At 48.7% G+C, this 21,274-nt stretch overlaps 1 protein-coding gene and 2 long non-coding RNA genes across 4 annotated transcripts in view; 2 read left to right on the top strand and 1 right to left on the bottom strand.

Annotated features, from left to right (window-relative positions):
- The window catches only part of ERICH3 (glutamate rich 3), a 33,356-nt gene extending 13,487 nt beyond the window's left edge, over positions 1 to 19,869 (top strand). Inside the window, exons 8-14 of one of the 2 annotated variants that reach the window (XM_074875739.1) lie at positions 38 to 218; positions 1,604 to 1,790; positions 4,103 to 4,401; positions 6,877 to 7,083; positions 9,964 to 10,257; positions 12,845 to 12,985; positions 16,037 to 19,869. In XM_074875739.1, coding sequence (XP_074731840.1) covers positions 38 to 218; positions 1,604 to 1,790; positions 4,103 to 4,401; positions 6,877 to 7,083; positions 9,964 to 10,257; positions 12,845 to 12,985; positions 16,037 to 19,746 — 5,019 coding nt within the window. In that variant the 3' untranslated portion in view covers positions 19,747 to 19,869. The remainder of the gene's footprint in view (positions 1 to 37; positions 219 to 1,603; positions 1,791 to 4,102; positions 4,402 to 6,876; positions 7,084 to 9,963; positions 10,258 to 12,844; positions 12,986 to 16,036) is intronic. The other variant, XM_074875740.1, reaches the window with a different exon arrangement.
- LOC141946269 (uncharacterized) lies at positions 2,883 to 16,028 on the bottom strand. The gene is made up of 3 exons (XR_012629796.1): positions 14,773 to 16,028; positions 10,625 to 10,790; positions 2,883 to 3,046 (listed from the first exon to the last, which is right to left on the bottom strand). It is a non-coding gene; the product is annotated as an uncharacterized LOC141946269 (long non-coding RNA).
- Positions 19,870 to 20,075: 206 nt separating the features above from the next.
- Positions 20,076 to 21,274, top strand: LOC141946782 (uncharacterized). Its single transcript, XR_012629931.1, has 2 exons — positions 20,076 to 20,416; positions 20,836 to 21,274. It is a non-coding gene; the product is annotated as an uncharacterized LOC141946782 (long non-coding RNA).

The raw sequence follows: 21,274 nt of genomic DNA on the forward strand, positions 1-21,274 counted from the left end.
GAAGCTGAATGCATTTTTTGTGTATTTCCTGCTGCAGAATTCTGGAGTAGTCTTCAGGTCCCCGGTACGCAACGGCACATGTGTCACCATGGCCTTTGTGGGAAAAAATCTCCGTTTATCTGGCAAGGATGCTGATGACAGGAATGAAATTGCAGTCTATCAGCAGCACTGTGGAGGGGAAAACCTGTGTGTATACAAAGGCAGCCTATTGGAAGGAGGTGAGGATGAAGAGTCAAAGAGTTCATATCGATTCTGGCAATGTCTTTTTTTTTTTTTTGGCTAAAATGTTGGTGTGGTATCAAAATGACTTCAGCTGAGCTCAGTCAAGATATATGCATCCAGGGATTTTTATACTATCTGCCTCCACGCTAAATCTGGATCTACTGTTTCAGGATTGAAAGTGAGGTTAGAATTACTTCTGCAAATTACAGTAGAAGGAATTTAGATAACTAATTTAACAAAATACTGTAGCTTAGGTTAATTTCGTATAGAGATGTGTGGTTAATAAAGTAGTAGTAGTAGCAAACTGTCCTTAAATAGGGGTTATCTGTTTCTGACCTGCTACAACACATCAGTGCATGTTGCTTATTACTCCAGAAGGAAAAGTACATAATGGGAGCCCAATTCCCATCTCTTTGACATAAGTGCAATTCCATAGCACCAGGAAAAGGCGAATTGTGATCTGGGAACCTGAGAAGAGGCAATGGCTGGGAGATTTTCACTTATGAGGAAGAGTGATTCCACTGATGACACCCCTCATTCCAGCTCACAGAACCCATGTGCTGGCGTTTTCAGCGGGTGTGGGAAGATGGTGCAGAGCTCCCTGCGCTCCTGCCCGTCCCCGAGGCTGTGGGTGCAGGGCGGCGTGCCTGCAGATCGGCTCACGGGGCTGCTGCGGCTGGCTCCCCGCTGTGTTCTCTGTGCCTGCTCCTCTTGTCCCCAGCCCCGCTCACACACCTGAGGGAGTGACCGGTGTAAAGGGGGTACAACCCCGTCCCCCCGGCATGGAGCGGGGTGGCCGTCTCGGTGCCCTCACGGCCTGGATGCCAAGCAGTGCCCTTGCAGAGCAGCCTGAAACGGCTCCAGAAGCAGCATCTTTCAGGTGCCCGGTGTTCCCTGAGCCCAGCCGCGTCCGTGCAGGCCCAGAGCCACTGGTGCTGAGCTGTGCTCATCTGGAGCCTCGGCTGCTCCCTGCGAGGTGTGTCCCACTGCGGGGCTCTGACATGCTGCTGCCCTGCACCGGGTAGGCACGTGCCAGGAATCCTAAACCTCCTGTGCACGATGCCCACTCTTGTAAGGCAAGGGCAGAGTTAATTTTGTGGAGATGAGAGGCTCTGCTCTCTGTTCTGCTGTAGCTGTGAGTGGCCAAACTGAGTGGCTTGTCACAAGGGTGTCCAGCTTGGCACTCTGGGGTTGGAGAGAGACGAGACTGTTGTGTGGGGAGGAGGTGGGGTATTACCAACTAATTAATGTAGCTGAGAACCAGAGTACCTGACCTTGGAGGGCTGCGTGCTTTGGTGGTGATGCAGGTGAGACACAATGATTGCAACAGGCTGGCAGCAAAGCATAACCTTTTTTCTTTGAATCCTTTCTGTGACTGCAGAGACCTTTCAGTTCATCTCAAGGAGGCACCAAGGTTTCCCATTCAGCCTCACCTTTTTTGTCAATGGGCTGTCAGTGGACAGGTTGAGCTGCTGCTGTGAGTTCAGACACCAGAGGCCCTCCACGGTGGGAGGCAGACGCGGACACTTCAGGTTTCTCAGTGTGGAGGGAGCATCTCCTTGCTACAGGTATGGAGATGAGTGTGCTTTGCTCGCAAGGACCTCGCAGCCCAGTAGTTCAAGTTTATCCCTTGTTTCCTCTTTTGTCATCTTTCTGGCACCCTGCAGCTCTTCCTCAGCCCCGAGCAGAGCGGTGGCTGGGGGGTGCCACACATACACCCCTTGCCTGCTTCTCCTGCAAGTGCTGGTGAAATAAGTATGAAGAACGCTGCTTACTTAACTGTAGTTTTGGGGGTTTTCTTTGTGATTGTGAGAACGGGATAATTTATTCTTAAACAGCTCTGCCTCAAAGGTGGGATTCTGCTGTAATACCCCTGCTGCAGAATAAGACAGTACTGAATGTTAGCCATCTTTCAGAAGACAAATCTGTGCAGAAGATTCTAGGGTTTGGGCAAAAGTCAATGTGAGCAACACCAGTAGGTTTGCCAGGAAGCTTTAATTTTGATAAAATCTTCCTTTTGTGTGATTGTTAAGTCATGCCAGACAAGTAAAATTCTGCACACATGGATAATTTTAAAATGTTTTTGTTCTTTTCGTAAGTAATTTTGAAAGATCAGCAAGCAGTTGGAAGAAGAGAATCTCCACAGAGCTATGCTCTTATTTTTCAGATACGGACCGAATTCTGAGAAAAAAAAAGTCTATTTTATTGTGCCATATTTTTTCTACTCCAATCCACCATTGGACATGATTTATGTAAATGTATTACTTAGTGTCTTGGAAGTAGTGAAAAGCATCTGAATTCAGAATGGATATAGTGGCTACAGAGTTTAGGAAATGCCCAAATCTCAGCTATTGTATGATTTCTAGAAGGATTTGAAGTGAATTTTCTAATGAGTATAGTCTCCAGAAATGGTTTCATTTCTTCCTGAGGTGCCCCCACTTTCTGTCCCGCTTCCCCTCTTATTCTTAGTGATATCTCTGTTTCCTGTCTTGTCAGTCCAGCCAGCCTTATCTGGTGACCAAAAACCATCTCCATGAAGCAGGTTTTCCCCATAAATGACAACTCTTTTCACATTTCCTTCAGGTCAAATGCAGTTGTATTTGTTTTCTGCTTTGAGTATGACACCACATCCACCCATTAAATCCCCACCCTGATTCTCAGTAACATCCCAGCTGATTGTCCCCGTTGGGTGTCGGCTGTGGTTCACAAAGAGGTGATGCCACTATGATTTCTATACCAGTGCTGTGATCCTTGCACCGAGTTTTCTGCTGGCCTAGGTCCAGCATTTCTGTACAGCAGAAATGGTTCAATATCTCAGAGGTCCCTGAAAAAAACACCAGGAACAAATAATTAAAAAGTAGGACTCTTTTCAGAAATTGTCATGTTTACATTTTATGCCTGCAAAACTAAAAGATTTCTAGACTGAATGACTGTAGGATGTTTCACAGTAGTTTGTAAACAGCTGGAATGTGAGTGGAATTGTAAACAAGCCGTACATAAAAAAAAGCAGTTTTGGGGGAGGAAACGATTTTAAGACATCCTTGTCTGTGAAGAAAATACGGTTTTCCAGAGAGACTTATGGTTAGCTAAGGTGAAAGTTCTGGTTTCAGTGTCACCCTGTGCTTGCAGATTTGAATCGACACACTACATAGAGCACAGTGTCCCGACACTCGTGGGTGGTGTAGGGTGGCTCTTTGTGTCTGCAGGTAATGTTAAATCAGGAGCAGAAGCCCTGGTCTCTCAGATGAGCCTCCCAGCCATGAGACAGAGAGGCTGCCACTCCATTTTATACAAGAGGAGCAGTCTCACAAGTCGCTCAAAATGCTTTGTTTTCCAGCTGTTTGGGTTTCTGTTGGGTAGGAAAAACAGAACAGAAACTGAAAAGAATTCCATTTCAATCTGCCTCTTCCCCCGCCATTATCAGACCCAGCAGACAAATTAAAAAACAAAACCAGAGTTATCACTGTACTGGGTGTTGCAGCAGGATCAGGATCCAGCACACGTCTGCCTTGGTGCTTGCCTGCCCTTCTCAGTGGTTATATCTTCAGAGATCAGTGTTGGTGTAGCTTGAAATTAATGGATACTTATGATCGTTTTGATTTTAATCTGTTTATACTTCAACCATCACCTTTAAGTGGGGACAGTGTTACTCTCCTTCAAGGAAGAACTGTATCTGGGATAGTGGAGCTCTTGAGAACTTCAGGGGGCTTCTCCAAGGGGGTGGTTATCAGTACCCGTGTGGTCTGAGTGGCAGCGCAGAGGCAGATGGGTACCCGGTTTCAGTGCTGATAATGATCTGAACAGCTCACTGCCTGCTGCCCTTCCATTGTTCACACAAAGAAAAACATGACACTTTCCAATTCTCCTTGTTATTTTATAGGTGCATTATTGCAATGGGTCTGGACAAAAAGCCAGTGCCTCCCAAGGAAAAGATGGAGGAGGACCATGAGGAAAATCATATGGGTTCCGGGGCAGATGGAGTGTGCATGGAGCCAAGTAAGAGCAGTACTGAGCAGAAAACAAGCAAAGATTCAGTGTTAGTCATCTTACCAGGTGTGGAAGCAAGTGTCCAAACTGTTGAGGACAAAATGGAGACCGAACAGGAAAACAGAGAAGAAGAAGGGAAAAAACTATCTGATTGTGAGCATGAAGATAGTCAGGAAGACATCGGTAAAAATGGTACAGTATTGTGAAAGAGAAGCAGGGGATGAAAAAGGGGAGAGTACGATTCTGTCGGTCTGGGATTGCAGGCCTCTGCCTTCGCCTGGGGCATCCTCTCTGAGGACACCTCATGCGAGGAGTGTGGTGATGCCTGTGTCTGGGTGATAAAATCAGTGGGGCTTCTTTGGGCCAAGCATCAGGACGAGAGGGTTTTGCAAGAGCCAAGGAAGTGAGTAATGAAGGTGTGAGAGGCTGCAACAGGAGCCTGAGGTAGATGGGAAAGCAGGAGGGAAGTGGGGCACAGCGCAGGGACAACTGTGAGGGAGGAGAATGGCAGCAGGCGGAGGACAGGGAGAGCAGGAGGAGGGAACGGGCTGGGTGTGGGCAGGGAGACAGTGAGTCTGAGGTGATCTCCTGAGGGAGGCAGGGCCTCAGCGCGGTGGAGTGGAGAGGAGATGGCGGCTGTAGGGGCAGGCGGTGGGGAAGCTGCTGTCACCTGCTCCGAGATGGGTGGGAGCGGGGACCGACTGGGAAGGGGGGAGGCTCAGTACTGGGCGCAGGAGGGGAGGGAAGGTGGTAAGAGCACGTAGCAGCGAAACGTCAGCAAGATGCAGCGCTAGCTGAAGTGTTCTGGTCTCCTCTCCTCTGTTGCCAGCAGGCGTGCACTGTTCTGTTCCCTAAGGCTCTTTCCAGCCCCCTCTCCACCACGGTGCCCCAGGCACCACTTAGGGGACACCTGCCCCAACGTCCAGGTCCTGGCCAGTATGAGGGTTTGATCCTCTGCCCCAGACCTACCAGCCCTCCTTTCGTGCCTCCTCTGCTCCGACCCCGCCGGACCATCGTCCTTTCCCCTTACTGAACGCTCCTGTTGCCTGTTGTAGCTAGCTGACCTTCCCCTTTTGCTTGAGTCCCACCTCCTTTCTGTCGGCAGATTTAAAAAGGACCGGAGAGAGGCTGCCCTTGCTGAAAGTCTGCCCGAGGGGTGTTTCTTGTGGCAGGCCAATACAATATTTCTGGTATAAAAACGGTGCGTGGCAGCTCCACCTGCACGCCCAGAATGTGTCACCTCGGGCTGGTCCCTGTTGCTTTCGGGGACTCTGCCTGCCCCCGCGGGAGAGGCGGTGAGCTCAGCCTGTGCTCTTATTATAAAGGCTTCTTCAGAGTGAGTCAAATTTAGAGAGGGATCTTAATTCCTACTTCCTATTCCTATTTTTGCTTTCATAATTCCGCAGCGCTGCTGCTGCTCAGCTTCCTCATTAGTCCCTGTGGATCTGTGTTTGTGATTAATCAAGCCTTTTTCCTTCAGGAGGGGGGCACCTTTCTGACAGTTACCTAAGGAGGCCTCACTTCCAACAATGCAGTTGGAATCTCAAGTGATTTTTAACACAGAAAAAAAATCTCCTTATTCCCTTAATTCTCATTGTCTGGGTAACTGTTTATCTGCCTAATTGGTTCTGCATCAGATGCTCTTCATTTCTGTCCCTGGCATCTGTCACTTCAATATTTTAAAAGCACTGATCGAAAGAAAAAGAGGTGAGCAATAAAATCTGAAAGGTAGGAAGTGATGGCCACGAGGGACAGCTGGTGTGTCAGCGGTGACAGCTCTCCGGCACAGTTTGGGTTTGTTGCCTCTCTGCTGCACGCGCAGTGAGCTGGGGGTAGCAGTGGAATTACTGAGTTTCACAGGAAATCACTGACATCGCTGTGCGCACTGGGGCATGGGATTTTAACCGCTGCAGCTTGGCTGGACAGGGAAGGGTTCTTTAATGCGTATATGTGGGGCAGTCTTTACTCCAGCTGTGAGCAAAGCTATCTGTCAGCTACTACAGCTCGTCAGGCTAGTGGCCTGGGACGGAATCCAGACCATGTTGGTGTGAAAATGGTAATTCTGCTGTAAGCTTCATTTGTGTGAGGATTTCACCTGGGAGCTGAAGGGAGGTATCAGGGCAGTGCGATGATGGAATGTTCCTCCGCAGCACCCTTTGGCTGGGTTGATTTAATTCATTTAGTTTGTAAGCCACTTCTTTGCTGATTAGCCATGTCAATCCACATTTATCTTACTTTGTGCTGCAGTATATTACCTTTCTCCAGCTTTATCTATTGCTTGCATTTTTTTTCGTTGCAACAGGTTTTTCTCCTGTAATAAGAGACTGTCTTGCATTTTATTTCCGAGTTTGCCCAGTTCTCAGTTTTTCTAGTCCTTTCAGTGGCTAATGGTTTTGTTTGTTTGTTGTTTTTAATCTATTAATCTTACTTGATGCATCATTCAGTAGCTTTACTGCATTTTTGGTATTCTATTTATGAAGAATATGATGCTTTTTTATGATAATGTGCTCTTATGTTTCCTGTCTGTGGTCCTAGATTCTCTCATGGCATTAAAAAGACTGAGCAAATGCAAAGGCAAAAGGAGATTGATGAAGTTAACCTCTGCCTGCTTAAAAAGAACTTTATTAGTTGTGAATTCCGTCTCACAGTATGATTCTTGTATTTTAGAGTATGATGAAGACATTGAAGCAGAAGAGAGACAGATTGATGATCAAATGAATGGAACATCAGAGTCACCCTCAGGTGATAAAAAACCTGACTTAGACATTGAAAAGGAGAGTGAGACCTTATCAGAGAAGGCATTGGAGGTCTCTGACAGCGAGAAGGCTGAAGATGATAGATACTCCGACAGTGACTTCCAGGACGATGAACAAGGTTAGTTTTTTTCATAGTGAGGCTTAGAGAAGTTGACCTGATGCATGTTTTACATTTTGTGCATATTTTACATTTTGTGCGTGTCCAGTACGTATGTTAAGGGGAAAACACAGGAAAAACCATGCAATTCCTACTGAATTGGGAAAAGATAGCTGTTTTATCTGTTAGTAATTCAACCGTCTGTAACTGAAATACGGCAAAACCCATGGGCAGTGTAAGGGTGTGCCAGCTCACAGCAGACTTTGCTGAACTATTTAGGTGCAGAAATGGAGATGGAGCCAGTTGGCAAATTAGCTCTAAATACTTGGGCAGATCAGCACTTACTGTCAGCGGTCACTGATGTCCGAGACCACTCACACCTTCTGAGGATACGCACTTTTATCTGAGAAGCCAGCGGCACACCCGACGTGCCTCCTGGTATTTTAGAAGTGCTGTCTTTAATGGCCCTGAACAGTCAGAACCTGGGCGGCGTCCTCTGGCGCACCGCTGGCGCCGTGCTGGCCGAGGGAGGAGATGCCGTCAGCTCAGCTCTCCCTGCTGCCTGCCGTGGGATTATCTTCATCAATAATCCCATGGAAAACTCACAGGCAATTTCTCATTTCTTAGATGAACAGCAGCATTCCATTCACCATGTCGTGAATAAGCCGGAAGTGAACTGCCTCTTCCTTGTGGCAGTGTTTTATTTCTCTCTTAACTTTTCTCCTCTATGGCTTTGTTAGATCCTGAGCTGACTTATGTGCCTCTTGCTTGTCATAATGTACCAGGATTTCTCCATTTCCTGCTCTTTCAAAATCAATTACTTTATGTTCCTTACATTTGACAGTCCTAATGTGCAAACCGTTTCTCAAGTTAAATGGAAACATTGCTTTCACATTTGTATTTCTAGGTGAATTAAGCAGTGGTAATACAGCTCTTTGAGAAAAGGTTGCAGCTGCAAGAAAGATCCAGTCTTTTTATAGAAAGTATAAAGTCCACCAGAAATTCCAATTAGGTTTGAAACATCCTTGCTTATAAAACCATTGCAGTGATCAAAAAGAATCTTCATTTTTGTTCTCTCATGATAATCAGAAATAGCTTGTGATTCATGAATAATCAGTACAATTAAGCATTCTTTTCTGCTTGTTAGTGTATGGCATTATGAACTTTTCTGTGACTTTAATCAGCTGCCTCTCAAGCTCTAGCAGTGTGTGATGATCATTCATTCCTCTTTCCTATTTGTTGATTTTTGATATTTTCCCCTTTGTAATGAAATCTTTCTACTTTTTTTTTCCCCACCACTGAACAGAAGAGGTGGAGAGAAGGGATAAAAAAGATGTGGGTTTCTTCCAACTGAGATGTGATAATAAATTCATGAAAAATAAGAATTGGTAATTTTGAGGACAAGAAGAGCTTTCTGTTTGAATGAAGGACTCTCTGAAAATAGTATCTGTGGAAATATTTCAAGCAACTTTAGTAGTGACTACTAGTTCCATTTTTTTAGGAGATTGTTAAAGTGCCTAATAGCTCTCCACAGTGGAAGATGTTTCTGGATATTCATTATTAAAAAGGTTTTTCTTTAACACCATTGTTTTTAGTTATGCCTTTTTGCACATCCTTAAGCAGGTCTTTTCCGTTCGTTATGTTTATATTTACAAATTCTTCAAGACAACATGACCCCATTTAATTGTTGGATGCTTCAGCTTTCATCTGCTTGTGTCCTGAAATTCCACATGCTCTGTACGTTTATTGTGCTTTGAGATCATCTGCCGAGCCTTGGACCTGTAATTTTTTCAAAGAAGAACTCACTTCAACTTAAGCATGTGTGTTAGTGTTGGTAGACCAGGATTTTGGATAGCAAGCTTTTGGGCATAGAGGCTATATTTCTGTGTTTCAGCAATCAGTACACTAATCCACTTGTAAGCTATGAGTGCTGCTTTGGCAGAAATAACATGCTAATAGTAATGGGATCTGGATTTTTATGAGTACGTGCTGTGGACAGATTTTGTCTCGTCTTAGTTCAGCATATCATGACACTTGTTCAAGAGTGTCTGAATCTGTTGGGCCCCTTGGGTCAATTCAGCCAGCATACAGAGTTTAGAATAATATCCAGACAACTGAGGTGCCAAAGCTGTGACTTTTGCATTCAATATTATGAATCGGACATAAATAAAGAGCGTGAAAGAGGGACCTTGGCATTCAAATCCCTGTGGACCATAAGCCTGTGAATGAATTGGGGAGAATCGCTGGCAGTTCCCCTAGTGCAGGATGTAATCTGCATGTTGGAGTGGTTCTGTCTCTGCACTGTTTATACTCTTGTCAGTGTCTGGGAGCGATGGTGTTTTCTGGGAGTCTAAACGTACCTCCCGTCAGAACAGAGGTGCGAATCCGGGGCAGGCTGGAGGTGCCAGAGTCGTTGCCAGGCGGTGGCTGCGCGGTCGTTTGTACCTCACGTCCGCGGCAGTAGCTGCTGGAGGCTGGCCCTCCACCCTGCCCGTGGCACCGCTCGCTGCTCTGCTGCCAGTCACTGTGGAGGTGGCGGTTGGAATGAGCCTGCGCCTCCGCGGCTTCCCAGGGCTGAGGCAGCTTCCTCACACCACCACTGCAGCAAGCTGGCAGGTGGCGTCGGGCTCCGCTCCTCTGCCTTTCTACTTTTAAGGAAAATTGAGGAGTTTTCTTGAATTGCTACTCTGGCCCTATACAAGGCAGTCCACTGATTTAGAATGGCAGTTCCCATTCAAACACAGCTTCTTTGTTCTTGTTTTAAAATTAATGGGAGTCGTTGGCATATTTTAGGGAATTTTTAGCTTCCATGTTTGAGCTTTTTTTAAAAGCAGTCCTGCAAAGTTGTTGTAATGCATTGCAGATAAGTAGGATAATTTAAAATATTACAAAAAATTGCAGCGAGCCTTTCTCAGGCTGAAGCAGATGAAGAAGAAAAGAAAAACCCAGAAGATCTAAGAGTGAGGGAAGACACTGGAAGTCTTGATGAAGATACAACAGCAACACGGCATCAGAGTCCTGAAGTTCCTGGGGAGCTCAAACAGGCTGAGTCAGTAGAAAGTCTCCTCGAGGAAGACAAGGAGAGGGATACAAGCAGCAGGGGGGATGATGGGGAGGATTTCGTGCCATCGGAAAGCGGTGTGTCAGAAGCAGAGGACAGCGATGAGGAGTGGCCTGAGAGTGACGAGGGGAGCGGTGAGTACAGTCCCTCTGCACAGCCCTGAGTGCCCAGTGCACACCAGGGTGGCTGTGTGTCTGTACAGCAGGTCCTGGCGCAGCACGGGGAAGGCAGTTCTGGGCTGTTTTCAGGCTACTAGAATACTCTATGACTGTGAGCTAAATACCCACCCAGAACGTAGCCTTGGTTTATTGTTTCTTTTCTAGTGTTTCCAGTGTAAGGCTTTGGGTATTATTTTTCACTCCAGTAGCTGGGGTTCACATGTCATGCAATTGTTATGAAATCCAAACATGATTGATTACCTACAGGAGAGTCTGTATGCCAGGTTGGGGGAATCTATTTATAATGTTGAAATACTAGATCCAAAAAGAAACCAAAACTTACCGTGTGAATCACAGTGCAGCAGATGAAGATCAAAACTATGTCAGTTGATCCATGGTTGTGTTGCTTCACTCTGTCGTGGATTTGTTGGGGAGGAGCAAATCAATTAGTTGTGCAACACCTCGTTTTTACTGTTGATAAAATGGGCATCTTGCAGTTTCAGCCTTACCTGTACGGATGAGGGGCAATTAATAAAAGGTTGGCCACATGAGCAAGGCTTTGCATTATTGTATCTGTGGGATGGGAAAAAATGTAAGCCCTTGTTTTGCAATGTCATCCAGGTCACAGGGGAATGTCCTGGGTGCTGTTAAATCAGGCAGCATAAAAGAATAGTTGTCAGCATTGGTGCTGGCATAAAGGAGAGCCACAAGCCATGGTAGATGAAAATTTCAGTTGTCTCTTTGTGTGCTGGATTTGCAGTGGAATGCAGAATGCGTTTCTTTTATTTTAACAGAAGGTTTTGGTTCTGTTTCTATTGCTTTCAGTTCACTGCAGTGCATCTAAGATAGTCTTGTGTGGCATAAACTGGAATGCTGCTGCTTAATGCCGTGCAAGGCAGTTGCTGCTGGGTTACTTTGACTGTCTTGTGCATTGCTTTAGTTTTGGTTTGCATTCAGAATTGAGACAGTAAAGACAGTAACGTACTGTTCATTGAATAATGCTGAAGTCTTCAAAGATGTTTGCTTCTGGAACCCCTCTATTGTGTGAAAGAAACTTCAGTTTAGGCACTTTCACCACTAGGCTCAGATGAGTTGAGCAAGGACTACTGAAGAAGAAAGAACCTTAAAAACCTAGAGGACAGAATATTATGCTGTAATACAGAACCAAGGAAAGATCAATGGAATGTGTCAAGCTAGTAATCTGGTACTGAGCTGGCCTAAGACAATAGTGGTGTTCTTTATTAGCACAATTCTTGTGTGCTTACATCATCACACATGGTTTCATGGCTCTAGGCTTGAACAGAGATCCTCTATCCAATACAGATAGATAGTCCGAATGGCAAGTAGGTAACGGCGTTTACTTCTTAGTCCAGTCCTGCATCATCTCTGCTGCCAGGAGACTACCTGAGATCCAGGGATGGTGCAGGTCAAGGAAGGACAAGAAAAATCATTGAATCCTGAAAATTACAGATAGGACCGACTTCCTAAATTGCATAGACATTTGTCCCTATCTACCCGGGGGGTTATCTAGGTAAATTTTATAGCAAACAAAGCATTACCAAGAAACAGAGTGTAGAGCAATGAAAGAATTGGTTCTCAGTCCATTCTTGGGCCTCCAAGGGTCATTCTCAGGGCTGTGTTGAGAGGAGACTGATAGGCACTGTTCTGGTTTTGTCCTGATGAGACCCATCGTGACAGGATTTCCCCTAACCGGTGCTGTCATTAGCAGTGCAGAACTAATTTATCGGAGAAGATTGCATACACTGAAGAAAGCAAAAGGTGCAGAGTGCTCTTCTGGGGTTGTTCAGTTGCAGACTGAGTCTGGACAGATCACAACGGGTGGTGTGACAGGGTCTGTCAGAAGTGTGGAAGTACCTGGGGGGGGGTTCCTGCTGCGTGTTTTCTGATCTCGCTGTGCTCTTTGTGACAAGGAGATATTGCCAGTCCCAAGAGAGAGAATTATTGTCAGCGGTGTTTGTCACCCTGCCCTAGGCTCTGTATTTTGAAAGACTGTCAGTTCTGTTTTGTCAAATGTATGACTTGACTGTGAAGCATCACAATCATTGCATTTACAGAGCAGAAAATACTTCTCCACCTATTTTTAGATAAGCATAGGTCTTCAGTCACTTAAGTTGGGGAGTTGAGGAATCATCAGAACTGTAGTTCGGAGCTTAACATAGACATTTTTTTTTAAAAAAAGTATTCATAGAACAATAACAATTTTATGTCTATAAAACAATATTGTTGCTCCTGTGTTGAACCCCCCTCAGACTGCCTGACAAAAGCGATCTCACTGCTTTGTGAAAATGTTGTGGAAGATTGCTGCTCTATGTTTCAGTAGAGGCCCCTTCATGAATTTTCCCTTGGATTTTTAATGGTTGTCTCCATTTGGTTTTAATCTACCTAAAAAAATTATTGCTGGTGAAGGTTTACATGGCTCCTATCAGGTCTGCCCTAACATTTCAAATTTTAAACCAAGCTGAGGTAGCTGGATGACTTCTGCTCCCCTTTCCCTTTTTAATGACTTCTTCTTCTGGCTTCCTCTTTTGTAACTTTGTGATAGTTCTTGAAGATTACAGTCCAGTCCAGGCAGAAACAGCAACGGCAGCTGGACATGGTCGTCTTGTGAATTCTGAACCCGATGATTCCTGTACAGATGTGGAAGAAGAGGTCGTAGCAAGTGGGGAGTATGAAGCCAGTGAAGGTGAGTTGGCTGTTGAGCAGGGATGAAATCTGATTAATCTGAAGTCTTTTTATAGAAGTGCTTGCCCTTTCCCTTTCCTTTCTAGTCTATCAAACCCTACGTGTGCTCTTTTCTTTCCTAACTTGTATAAAATTGGGTGATCACTGGCTGGCTTCTGTAGTCATGTGTAGTTAACCTGCATTACGGTAAATAACTGCTTTGTTGGCAGTTATAATGGTCCTAGGTAAAGAATCCAGGCCATGAAAAAACTGGCTGCCAGTCAAGAAAACAGCTGTGGAAGGCAGGAATCTAGCGAGTTTCCCTTTGCTTCCAGGTAGTGCAGGGGCTCCTGGGGAGGTGCATTGCCAGGACAGGCAGGGTGGGACTGGCAGATGAGGAGGGAAGCTGAGCTGCAGCCTCCATCTCCGTGCTGTACCCCGTTTGTCTCCCAAGCTCATCTCCTGATTAGCAGTTGGCATAATTGGCAGTGAGGAACCTTCAGCTTGGTCTTGGTTCCCTCCAAGAACGTTTCTCATCCCTGCACCCCGAGCCGTTCATTGCTGGGAAGCTGTACTGGAAGGTCACCTTAAGCTTCTACTCCACAGCAGCAGTGAGTCTGAAAAGCGAAGAAACCCACAGGCTAAAACTGACTTTAGTCTGCACTGCTGCTCTTCCATTTCCTTCTGCCATCCTCTAAGGGTCTAACGGCTGGCAGGAACAGGCCATCTCTATTGTTTTTAAATTGCTAGTTGTGCACGGTCTTGTACTTTGGCACATTAATCCAGGGTGTTCTAAGGTTTTTTTTCTGGTCAGCTGGGCGCCTTTTGACCTCCTTCCTCTATGTAGCCGAAGAGCACAGTCTTGTAAGGTGTGTTGTCTTTCATCTGGAGAGTGTATACAGGAGGCTGGAGGTTCCTCCTTGTCTCTGGTCTGTCAGTAATTGTCTTTTTCCTCAGTAATTCTTCCTCAGATGAAACTGCTTCTGCCTCGGTCTCATCAGCTGACTGCAGACAACTGTCGATACCATTTAGTTTCAAAGCCTGGTGGTCTTCATGTGTTGGTCTTCACAAGGATCTGTGCTTCTGATGCAGAGACCAGGGTAGAGAACATGTAGTTCCTGAGCAGCCCGACTTCTGTGGCAGTTGTCCCTCCGGATCGGGGTTGAAACATCTTTGCTTCCCGGGCAGGTGGTCTTTGGAAAGACCCGAATCTCCTAGTTGTTACCTTCTCAGGTTCGCATTTGGAATACTTTAATGCTGAAACAACCTCACAGTTGCCGTTATCATTCCTGCCCAAGGCAAGACCTCACTTTACAGAAGGGAATACTTTGTAAGCAGCAGCCAGAGTAAATTAACTGCTCTTTCTGCTAATGAAGCAGGTAAACAGGTAGATTATACCATGTACCACACAGCATTTGGTTTCTTTCAGGCAACGTGAACAAAGCATCTATTTTACAGGGACCAGCAAAATCCATCACATTGGACTCAGTCCAATATAAGCAGCTGGACAGTTTGGACACTGTACTTCTGTGGAGACAGGAATATTTACTCTGAGCTGGGATGACAGTTTGGGATGTTTTCATTTTGTACCAAAACTTCCCTTTAGAAATTTTTAAAATTATTTCATGTTACTGATTTTGGTAGTGGACCTGAGCTCTCCCAGATTCCGGAGGTAGGATTTTCAGTGTGAGTGGTGTAAAAGTATGGTAGTGATTGATAACTGACTTTTTAATATATGTATATGTATAAAAGAAGAAAAAAATTAAAAGATAAGGTACAGAAAGCTAGTAGTAAACATAAGGAACAAACCTGGTGCAAGATGTGTCTTGGACGAAGGCATGATTTCTTGTATTGCAAAATGCAGAGGTTTTAATTTTGAAGTGTGGTCCAGTGTTCAGCGATGTGGGGTCTGGTGGGAGGAAGCAACCTGCTGAGCTCTCTCCTCTCCTTCCCCGACCTCCCTTCTCTCTCTGGAAACTCTCTTCCCAGCCTGTCCTTCCTCCTTCTGGTTCCTGCACTGTCTGCAGCCACCTGAGCTGCCTTGTGCACCTCCCACTTCCCTCTGCAGAGACCTGGGCGTGAGTCCAGCCCGGCTCTGAAGGGCAGGAAGGGAGGAGTGGGCACGGAGAGCAGCGGGGCCAGGGGGAGGGTTGTGGCAAGCTGGACACGAGCTCCACTCGGCTGGCAGAGACGGGCCGGGCAAATAGTGTCCTCCAGGCCTGGAGTCTTCTCTGTCTGCCGTCCCAGAGACAGGCTCTGGCTGCACAGGTGGTTGCGCCAGCAAGCAGCAGAAAGCAGTAACTGTGGAGTGCAGCAGTAGTCTAGGAGGGTAAAACAAATCAAAAAGAGTGGAAGATGATTTGGGGCAAGACAGACTTTGCGCAGTTTGGGAAAGGTAGCTTGGGAAAGACATTGCTCTTGTTCCTTTTGGTGGCACAAAACTTCTCTTTTCTTAAAGAGCAGGCACCTGCCGTGTTTGTACAGAACACGGGTGCAGCAGCACAGGCTGCTGGGGGGGCCTGCCCCGGGACAGACCCCACAGACCGAATTCAGTGAGGGCACTGTCGTGAAATTCCCAGGGGGCAGGAATCGACCTTGTGTTATTCCCCTTGACGTAATTACAGAATCCATGGGAAGCAATTACATGAATAGCTGAGTATTCTTTTTCCTGTGTGTGCGTATTTTACATGAGCAATTTACCACCTATTTATTAACTTTTGAACATTACTGTCAAGCTTATAGCTACTTCGTAGACACACCTGGGCTCCCTGCTAGGCAGGTGAGGGAAGGGGGAGAGTACAGAGGGCAGGCAGAGCTGTCAGAGTTGAAAGATGGTCATGCATTGGCATTTTGGCTTAAATTAGTTATGCCAGATGCCAGAACAGCAGCACTACAAACGTAGTCAGAGCAAAGGTGCGTGATGAGAAGCAGCACAGCAAGTTTTCTTCTTGTCACCATGCTGATGTCCCCTCATTGTTTGGGAGAGATAGCATCTTTAATAATAACCCTGTAAAACAGCCTTAACACTAACACAATTCTCAATAAAACTATTGTTTTGATTATTTTTTAATAGCACCAGATGGAACTTTCTTGGCAGAAGGAACAAGAACACTTGATGTGCAGGAAGCAGCAGAAAAAGTGGCACAAGAGAGGCAGATCGTAGTGGAGACACAAGCACTTGAGGAGGCAGATTTTGTTGAAGAGGAAGGAGAAGTTTGCACCAAAGAGGCAGGAGAAGAAGTGGAATGGGTGGGAGATTTGCTGCCCCAGGAGGAAGAAGTGGCTGTGCTGCAGGCAGAGGGTCAGCTTGTGGTGGAGGAATCTGCTCCTGAAGAGAGTGCCGTGGCAGAGGGACATCCCAAAGGACAGGGGACAGGGAAAGGAAGGGAGTTTGGCGCAGAGGTGGCACCAGGGGAACAGGGAGTTATGGTGGAGTGGATGGAGAGCGAGGCAGAACTCGAAGAGCAGGGATGTCGGGAAGAGGAGCTGTCAGGGGCACGGGAAGAGCTTGGCTGGGAGGAAGGCAGAATGCAGCCCGAGGGGCGGGAGGGGGCTGAGGACCTCTCTGAGAGTGATGAGGAGGACTCTGAGGTAGAGGAGTCAGAGGGAGAGGAGAACATGGAGGAGGGAGGTTTTTCAGGGGAGGATGATGTGGCAAGTGCTGTGTTTGAGGGAGAGGAGAACCTGGAGGAGGGGGAATTTGAGGGGAAAGATGTGGCGAGTGCTCTGTGTGCGGGAGAGGAGAACATGGAGGAGGGAGAATTTGAAGGGAAAGATGTGGCGAGTGCTCTGTGTGCGGGAGAGGAGAACCTGGAGGAGGGAGAATTTGAGGGGAAAGATGTGGCGAGTGCTCTGTGTGCGGGAGAGGAGAACCTGGAGGAGGGAGAATTTGAGGGGCAAGATGTGGTGAGTGCTCTGTGTGCGGGAGAGGAGAACCTGGAGGAGGGAGAATTTGAAGGGAAAGATGTGGCGAGTGCTCTGTGTGCGGGAGAGGAGAACCTGGAGGAGGGAGAATTTGAGGGGCAAGATGTGGTGAGTGCTCTGTGTGCGGGAGAGGAGAACCTGGAGGAGGGAGAATTTGAAGGGAAAGATGTGGCGAGTGCTCTGTGTGCGGGAGAGGAGAACATGGAGGAGGGAGAATTTGAGGGGCAAGATGTGGCGAGTGCTCTGTGTGCGGGAGAGGAGAACCTGGAGGAGGGAGAATTTGAGGGGCGAGATGTGGCGAGTGCTCTGTGTGCGGGAGAGGAGAACCTGGAGGAGGGAGAATTTGAAGGGAAAGATGTGGCGAGTGCTCTGTGTGCGGGAGAGGAGAACCTGGAGGAGGGAGAATTTGAGGGGCAAGATGTGGTGAGTGCTCTGTGTGCGGGAGAGGAGAACCTGGAGGAGGGAGAATTTGAAGGGAAAGATGTGGCGAGTGCTCTGTGTGCGGGAGAGGAGAACCTGGAGGAGGGAGAATTTGAGGGGCAAGATGTGGCGAGTGCTCTGTGTGCGGGAGAGGAGAACCTGGAGGAGGGAGAATTTGAGGGGCAAGATGTGGTGAGTGCTCTGTGTGCGGGAGAGGAGAACCTGGAGGAGGGAGAATTTGAAGGGAAAGATGTGGCGAGTGCTCTGTGTGCGGGAGAGGAGAACATGGAGGAGGGAGAATTTGAGGGGCAAGATGTGGCGAGTGCTCTGTGTGCGGGAGAGGAGAACCTGGAGGAGGGAGAATTTGAGGGGCGAGATGTGGCGAGTGCTCTGTGTGCGGGAGAGGAGAACCTGGAGGAGGGAGAATTTGAAGGGAAAGATGTGGCGAGTGCTCTGTGTGCGGGAGAGGAGAACCTGGAGGAGGGAGAATTTGAGGGGCAAGATGTGGTGAGTGCTCTGTGTGCGGGAGAGGAGAACCTGGAGGAGGGAGAATTTGAAGGGAAAGATGTGGCGAGTGCTCTGTGTGCGGGAGAGGAGAACATGGAGGAGGGAGAATTTGAGGGGCAAGATGTGGCGAGTGCTCTGTGTGCGGGAGAGGAGAACCTGGAGGAGGGAGAATTTGAGGGGCGAGATGTGGCGAGTGCTCTGTGTGCGGGAGAGGAGAACCTGGAGGAGGGAGAATTTGAAGGGAAAGATGTGGCGAGTGCTCTGTGTGCGGGAGAGGAGAACCTGGAGGAGGGAGAATTTGAGGGGCAAGATGTGGTGAGTGCTCTGTGTGCGGGAGAGGAGAACCTGGAGGAGGGAGAATTTGAAGGGAAAGATGTGGCGAGTGCTCTGTGTGCGGGAGAGGAGAACCTGGAGGAGGGAGAATTTGAGGGGCAAGATGTGGCGAGTGCTCTGTGTGCGGGAGAGGAGAACCTGGAGGAGGGAGAATTTGAGGGGCAAGATGTGGTGAGTGCTCTGTGTGCGGGAGAGGAGAACCTGGAGGAGGGAGAATTTGAAGGGAAAGATGTGGCGAGTGCTCTGTGTGCGGGAGAGGAGAACATGGAGGAGGGAGAATTTGAGGGGCAAGATGTGGCGAGTGCTCTGTGTGCGGGAGAGGAGAACCTGGAGGAGGGAGAATTTGAGGGGCGAGATGTGGCGAGTGCTCTGTGTGCGGGAGAGGAGAACCTGGAGGAGGGAGAATTTGAAGGGAAAGATGTGGCGAGTGCTCTGTGTGCGGGAGAGGAGAACCTGGAGGAGGGAGAATTTGAGGGGCAAGATGTGGTGAGTGCTCTGTGTGCGGGAGAGGAGAACCTGGAGGAGGGAGAATTTGAAGGGAAAGATGTGGCGAGTGCTCTGTGTGCGGGAGAGGAGAACATGGAGGAGGGAGAATTTGAGGGGCAAGATGTGGCGAGTGCTCTGTGTGCGGGAGAGGAGAACCTGGAGGAGGGAGAATTTGAGGGGCGAGATGTGGCGAGTGCTCTGTGTGCGGGAGAGGAGAACCTGGAGGAGGGAGAATTTGAAGGGAAAGATGTGGCGAGTGCTCTGTGTGCGGGAGAGGAGAACCTGGAGGAGGGAGAATTTGAGGGGCAAGATGTGGTGAGTGCTCTGTGTGCGGGAGAGGAGAACCTGGAGGAGGGAGAATTTGAAGGGAAAGATGTGGCGAGTGCTCTGTGTGCGGGAGAGGAGAACCTGGAGGAGGGAGAATTTGAGGGGCAAGATGTGGCGAGTGCTCTGTGTGCGGGAGAGGAGAACCTGGAGGAGGGAGAATTTGAGGGGCAAGATGTGGTGAGTGCTCTGTGTGCGGGAGAGGAGAACCTGGAGGAGGGAGAATTTGAAGGGAAAGATGTGGCGAGTGCTCTGTGTGCGGGAGAGGAGAACCTGGAGGAGGGAGAATTTGAAGGGAAAGATGTGGCGAGTGCTCTGTGTGCGGGAGAGGAGAACCTGGAGGAGGGAGAATTTGAGGGGCAAGATGTGGCGAGTGCTCTGTGTGCGGGAGAGGAGAACCTGGAGGAGGGAGAATTTGAGGGGCAAGATGTGGCGAGTGCTCTGTGTGCGGGAGAGGAGAACCTGGAGGAGGGAGAATTTGAAGGGAAAGATGTGGCGAGTGCTCTGTGTGCGGGAGAGGAGAACCTGGAGGAGGGAGAATTTGAGGGGATAGACTTAGAACCGATTGAGATTTCTGATGAAGAGGAGGACATGGAGGAGAGAGGATTTAGAAGGGAATACGTGTTGGGTGGTGCGCCTGAGGGAGAGGAGGATGTGGACAAGGGAGGTTTTGCAGGGAAGGACGTTGTGGCGATTCTGGTGTCTGGGGGAGATGACACTGAGGAGGGAGCTTTTGCAGGGAAGGATGTTGTGGCTGGTGCTGTGTCTGAGAGAGAGGAGATGGAATAGGGAGGATTTGCGGGGGAGGACGATGCGGGGATGCCCAGAGCAGAGTCAGGAGGTGGAGGCGAGGCCATGGGTGGAGCAGCGGATTCAAGGGAGCTTGGGAGGGAGGGGTCACTGGGGAGTGGGGAGCAGAGGTGGCCTGGGGCAGGGACAGTGTCTGGGGTTAGCATGGGGAGTGACAGGGCACAGGGAGGGGTGATGGGAGCAGAGGGGGGCGGAGATAGAGCGTGCCGGGGGTGGCAGCTGAGGGAGGGGAGCTCTAGGGGGTCTGGGGGGGATGGGGAAGGGGCAGCTGATGAAGCTTGGGGGCAAGGGGTCAGCCAGGAGGGGTGTGAGGGAAGGGGCTGAGGACCAGAGTGAGGCGGGGGGGGGGGAGTGGGGCACAGCACATCTTGTGTTCCCACGGGACAGAAACCTGTGTGGAGCCACGTCCCTTGGAGAGCAGCCGATGGCAGAAACATCCCTGAGCTCAGAGCCGATGGGGAGCCGAGGACAGAGCAGGTGGGGTGAAAGCTGAGGGGGAACAGCCAGACTTCTGTGACAATAGCAGAGAGGGGGGTTAGTGCAGGGAGAGCTGCTGAGGGCAGGGAGCAGAGGAAGGACAGTCCTGCTGGAGGTGGCCCAGATGCCCTGGGAGCTGCTGGCAGGGCCCAAGGAGCAGCAGCCCCGTGAGGTGAGTCCTGCGTGGGTCAGCCGCTGCCCCGTGCCCCGTCGAGTCCCCAGGCTCGTCCCTGCCAGGAGCCGCGGGTGCAGCACTTCGTCCCGTTTCTTACACTTCCCTTGAGTATCTGCTGCTGTCTGCTGGGGTAGGGGATGGTAAATCCTTTTGGGTGGCGGCTTCTGCCCTCTTTCCTGTTCCCGAAATCTCCTTGCAAATCCCTTTGCTCTGATGCTACGCTGGCGGCCCCTCAGCCCCTCACCCCTTGTGGAGCAGCTCCCGCCACCCAGCAGTGCAGCCCCAGGTCAAGGGCAGCACCGGCTCCTCTGCTTGCTCTGGCAGCTGCTCCTAGGAAATCTGTTACAGTGGTGTGTCAGTAGCTCAAAGCTTAGCACCTTTTTTGTAAAGCTAATGTTTTTCTCATTGTTTCATAGGGTGTTGTAAGCCCAGGCGCAGTGGTCCTGCCCTCAGTACAGGCCAGGATGGGGAAGAAACTCTCCTCTAAGCTTTTTCTGCTGCTGCTTCAGTCTCTGTCCTGCAACATTTACACAAATTGCTGTAGATTTGTGCCGGTTGGGATGTCCTTTATTTTACTCCGCGAGTACCACAACCATCTGTCACACTTTACTAGAGCAGCTTCTCAGTGCGGAGCAGACAACTGAAATGATCCAACCCAGGAAACATCACTCCCTCGTGCTCATGACAACAATAATTGCAAGGATTATTCCTCAGCTGTCAGGCTTGCTTTCCTAAACTATGGAGCAATATCGGACTGGCTGAACCTCCCTTCCTTCCCTGGGCACCGCTGGGTGGGGGGTGAGGGTAGATGTGCTTTCCATGTTGTTGTTCAATAAGAGGTTTCACGTTCATGTC

This window comes from Strix uralensis, chromosome 8, assembly GCF_047716275.1.
Source record: "Strix uralensis isolate ZFMK-TIS-50842 chromosome 8, bStrUra1, whole genome shotgun sequence".
Taxonomy (NCBI): Eukaryota; Metazoa; Chordata; class Aves; order Strigiformes; family Strigidae; genus Strix; species Strix uralensis.